The sequence below is a fragment of the Hordeum vulgare genome, chromosome 7H (assembly GCF_904849725.1).
Source record: "Hordeum vulgare subsp. vulgare chromosome 7H, MorexV3_pseudomolecules_assembly, whole genome shotgun sequence".
Classification (NCBI taxonomy): domain Eukaryota; kingdom Viridiplantae; phylum Streptophyta; class Magnoliopsida; order Poales; family Poaceae; genus Hordeum; species Hordeum vulgare.
Window position 1 is genome coordinate 426,112,024 of NC_058524.1, and position 5,220 is coordinate 426,117,243.

Here is a 5,220-nt window from a genome sequence, read left to right on the forward strand (position 1 = left end):
CACGACGAGGCCTAGTGGGAGGGTCTCCAAGAGATGATAGCCCTCTCCGCGACCGACGACGTCGCCATCCTGGAGTACAACGCCGTGGTGAAGGAGGAGGCCATAGAGGGCGTGCAGCTGCAAGAGGAGGACGAGACCACGTCGAGGAACCCCACGCTGGTTGGCAAGAGGTGGTCGTGGACAGAGACGTTCTTGTGCACGCCGGAGCCCATGCGCGGCGCGGCCTGGTCACCATTCCCGACACAGGAAGAGGTGGTGCCGGCTCCTATGCAGGCGCCTCAGGCCATGGCTCCCACGTGGCAGGGCCCGTTGGCCCACATGTGGCAGCCTCCGCCCTACATCGACCTCACGAATGACGAGGACGACGACAATACCGACAACTGATGGCAGCCACGACGAAAGGCTTCAACTTTTTTATGTTGTTTTAGTTTTAAATTTGTGGTAGAAATTTCTGAACTTGACTTTGGGCCGGTGTTACATTATTATTTTAGGTTTTAAAATTTGTTTTGTCATGTCTATTCGGGTGATGTATGCAACTCAACGTCATCATCGATGATGTGGGGCTAGGATTTAGTTGCCGATGTGTACGTCATTTTTGGATGGAACAACCCCGTTAAACGCACGGAAGGCCGCCCGACCGGAAGCGGAGGGGCGTGTTCTTTTTTTTCCAAACGGATAAAATCCGGATAAAACAAAGGTTGGAGTTGTTCTTGCCTCCTCTATTTTCTTCATGCGGAGGTCTTGACTCTTGAAGTTGCTTGGAGTGGAGTGCATGCATGCATGCAGGTGCGATCCTGCCGTATGATCCAAACTCGTCTGCACGTAGTACTGCGATCCACGATACTCCCATATTTTCTTGGAATACGTACTCCTAGTAACTATACCCGGCCCATCAACAACACATTGAATTTTTGCAAGTACTTCTAACAAGGTGCATATGGGCAGCCAACTAGCCGGTGCGGTTACTGGTCCGGTCCAGACCACGCATGTGTCACCAATGCGGGCATGTGACTTGCTGGAGCACGCACGCAGCTGGACCCCCACCGTATCTGCATGCCACTACTTGAGTTGAGGCAGTCAACCCTAGATCGGTCGATCTCGGCACACACAAAAACAGAAAATGATTCGTCTGCATGAGGTGCGGTGCGTGCCGACAAATTACATAAATCCATTGAGGATAAGTAGAGATACAACCATACACACAAGTTTATTCAAATATATTTGCTCACGGTTGGTGGTTACTTGGAGTGCCTAGCTAGCTAACGGTGCCAACTCCCCCTCTAGACACTTTCTTCAGTCATTATCAATTCATTTAGCATCATGTACATATACTCGAAAATGATGCTCGTAGTAGTAGAAAAAAATGCTCCCCGAATCATTTCGCACCTGCAGCGCACACGTCCGTCCACTCATCATCGCACCCGAACGGATTAGACAAACGGCTCAAAAGGCTTTCCCCCCGGGCTCCACACCATCGTAACGTTCACCCACCAAGACCCTACCCACTCCACCACAGCATGGGGAAAGGGATTCTGGCCCCACCTCTCAGCGAGTGAACAACTTGTAGCAGCAGTGCGGACGGCAGCACAGTCTTCTTCACTACACTCATCCACTCCGCTGCGCTCTCCTGCGCGTCTGCTGCTAATGGATGGCTCCACATAAAAGACGCAGGGGGGCGCGTGAGTCATCAAGCCCCCCACTGCCCGCGCCTGCCAGCCGCGGCAATAATAATATCTCGGCCGCTTCCTGCCATGCCGCACGCTAGCACGCTAGGATCGAGTAGCTCGTAGCGTAGCCGTGCGACGGAGGGAGGTGGGTCGATGCCCGCGGCCGTGGAACAACAGCAACCGCGAGCCGGTGGTGTCCGCCATGGGGAATAAGAAGGGCGGGTCGTCGTGGCTCACCGCCGTCAAGCGGGCCTTTCGCTCGCCGTCCAAGGAGGACAGCCCCAAGAAGTCTGCACGCCTGCGCGAGGACCCCGACGCCGACGAGGATAAGGTCGCCCACCTTCCCCCGTTTCTTCTCTCAGTGCATCTCTCCGGCCGTCCTTCTCGGCGTTTCATTCTTGATTAGTCTTTATCGAACCTACTCCTCGTCATTCTCGGTGTCCTAACTAATGTATTCCGGAGTACAAGTTAATGCATGACTGACGCTGTGTCTCGTGCACTCGCACCGCGCAGACCAAGAGGGAGAGGAGGAGATGGCTCTTCAGGAGATCCTCGTCCCCGTCTCCTTCCCCGGCGTCTGCTACCGCGCCGCCGGAGCAGCAGCAATCGGCGGCGAGGTCGGCACCTGCGCCTGCTGTAACGGACGAGCAACGTCACGCCATCGCGCTCGCCGTGGCGACCGCGGCGACGGCCGAGGCTGCCGTGGCCACGGCTCAGGCGGCGGCTGAGGTCGTCCGCCTGACCCGCCCCTCCTCCAGCTTCGTGCGGGAGCACTACGCCGCCATTGTCGTGCAGACCGCCTTCCGAGGCTACCTGGTAGCTAACTGCTTGCAATGGCTACGTCTCACTTGCCGTCGATCTCATTCTCCCTCCAGGCGTTCGCCCTAATGCGTTTCTGCCCTTGCACAGGCGAGGCGTGCTCTGCGCGCGCTCAAGGGGCTGGTGAAGCTGCAGGCGCTAGTGCGCGGGCACAACGTGCGGAAGCAGGCCAACATGACGCTGCGGTGCATGCAGGCGCTGGTGCGCGTCCAGGCGCGCGTGCGCGACCAGCGGATGCGACTCTCCCAGGAGTCCCTGTCCGCCGCCGGTGCGGCTGCCTGTGGCAGCAGCAAATCCTCCTACAGCGTTGACACATCCGCTTTGTGGGACTCCAAGTACACCCAAGAATACGCCGAACGCCGCTCTGTGGTCCGTCTTTACCAATCAATATTCGCATCTGTTGATCACATGCTGCTGTTTGTTACAATTTTGATGGTGATGGATTGATTGGGTTGCAGGAGCGGTCGCGAGACGGCAGCAGCTTCGCCGCCGAAGACTGGGACGACCGGCCGCGGACGATAGAGGAGATTCAAGCGATGCTTCAGACGAGGAAAGACGCTGCACTCAAGCGTGAGAGAGCTCTCTCATACGCCTTCTCTCACCAAGTAAGAAACTCAGTGCGTCAATACGTCCACTCCAGCAACATGTTTGTTGATTGCATTTAAAGTTTTGACAATGTTTTGTACTATAACTGTTCGATCTTATTGTTGGCTTAAAGATTTGGAGGAACCCCGCGCCGTCAGTCGAGGAAGAGATGGACGTCGACGGGCAGCCGCGCTGGGCGGAGAGGTGGATGGCGTCTCGCGCGTCGTTTGACACAAACAGGAGCAGCACCCGAACTGCCGCGGCGGCTGCTGCTGCGGCACCCGGGCGCGCGTCCACGGACCACCGCGACCAGGTCAAGACGTTGGAGATCGACACTGCGCGGCCATTCTCCTACTCCACGCCTCGCCGGCATGCCCCACCGTCGCAGCACGGGAACGGCTCGCCGATGCACCGTGCGCACCACCAGGCTTCTGTCACGCCGTCACCGGGGAAGGCGAGGCCACCGATCCAGGTGCGCTCCGCGAGCCCGCGAGTGGAGCGCGGCACAGGCGGTGGAGGGGGCAGCTACACACCGAGCTTGCACTCCCAGCGCCACGCGTCCTCCGGCTCGGCGGTGCCGAACTACATGGCGGCCACGGAATCTGCAAAGGCACGTATCCGCTCCCAGAGCGCGCCACGGCAACGCCCTGCAACCCCGGAGCGCGACCGGCCACAGACCGCCTATAATAACCCCGCCGGAGGAAGCGCCAAGAAGCGGCTGTCGTTCCCCGTCCCGCAGGACCCGTACGGCGTTGGGTACGCGCAAAGCCTGCGGAGCCCGAGCTTCAAGAGCGCAACGGGGCGGTTCACCTCCGAGCAGCGCTCCACCGTGTCGTCTCTGTCGTGCGCAGAGAGCATCGGCGGGGAACCAGTCTCCCCGTCGTCCACCACTGATCTCCGCCGCTGGCTCCGTTGAGTTGAATCGCCGGCGAGGTGTTCGTTGTAATGCCAGCGTTTAATTGCTCTGCTAATTTTCTCGTAATCTCCTTGGCGATAAATGACCTTCTCGTAATCTTTTTTTCTTCTTCTTCATTTTGGTGTTGTTCTGTGCGGCGGGGCTTGAGTGTCAGGGCGCAGGCTGTAAAGAGCGGTTCGTTAGTTGGGGTTCGGGAAAGCGGAATCAGCGCTGGCTTTTCGTGGCTTGCGTAGGCGTCTTCCGTGCTTTTCGTGTAGTGCAGTGGCTGATCATGCAGGCCTTGCGTCTAAGCGCTTAACACGTGGCTTCAACCACAACTTATCCGTGGTGGATATAGAAAACAAAATACATATAGAATAGCTAAAAACATAAAACAAGGCATTGTTTTTTTTTTTATAAAAACATGAAACAACTGAGTTAAAAGTCCGTCGTCCTCATGGCCCAACCACATTACTTAGTTAAAAATTAGCAAAAGAGCTCGTGCGTTGCAACGGGAGAAAAAATACCACACGCTTTAATATTTTTATAATCATTTTGATTTATTAAAATAATAAGCTAACTAACTAATTTAGTCAGTCCTATCCTATTTTGTTGAAAAAATCAACCCGTCCATTGTTAATTCCACCATGATGAGAAATTGAGCAGGACAAGCAAAACAAAACAAAGAGGCTATGTGAATTGATCAATGGAGTGTTATCTTATTTCACTCATGGGATAGAGAATGTGGGATCAGATGACAAACTAAAGGTGGTGTTCCATTCTCTCTCTCTACAACAATGCAATCTTACATTCAATACATTCATTCATCAGCAAACAAATTTCCACAAAACAAAATTTCTTGCCGGTGCTTGACACACGGTTGGAGGCATGGGGAGGGGATCTCACCAGATGATGAGTTCCTGCCGGAGGAGGGGATACGATGAGGGTTAGGCACCTCTATCTGGCCATAAGGAGTCGTCGTTGCCGCACCATAACCTCGGAGTTCCCCGTGTGAGGCATGGAGGCCCGCCTCCACCTGCAAGTACTTCGCTCCGCCGCGCCTTATCCGCGCGCTGCCGCCGTTCTGCATCGAGCAGACGCATCATCCCAAGTCGCTGTAGCTGTCGCGTTGATTTGATCCAGAACCTGTGCTCGAGCGCCGAAACGGGGACAGCAAGCGGGCAGAGATACGAACGCGGAGGCAGGTGGGTTGAGATCAACAACAGTGGTGGTTGAGGTCGGCCGCGGCGGCGA

General features: G+C 55.7%; 1 protein-coding gene across 1 annotated transcript; it reads left to right on the plus strand.

The window, feature by feature from the left end:
• Positions 1 to 1,636: 1,636 nt before the first annotated feature.
• On the plus strand, positions 1,637 to 4,083 carry LOC123409668 (protein IQ-DOMAIN 18-like). Its single transcript, XM_045102538.1, has 5 exons — positions 1,637 to 1,998; positions 2,181 to 2,483; positions 2,577 to 2,855; positions 2,945 to 3,091; positions 3,205 to 4,083. The coding sequence occupies exons 1-5, from the start codon at positions 1,870 to 1,872 to the stop codon at positions 3,985 to 3,987; spliced, it is 1,641 nt and encodes a 546-aa protein (XP_044958473.1). The 5' UTR covers positions 1,637 to 1,869; the 3' UTR covers positions 3,988 to 4,083.
• The last annotated feature ends 1,137 nt before the right edge of the window (positions 4,084 to 5,220 follow it).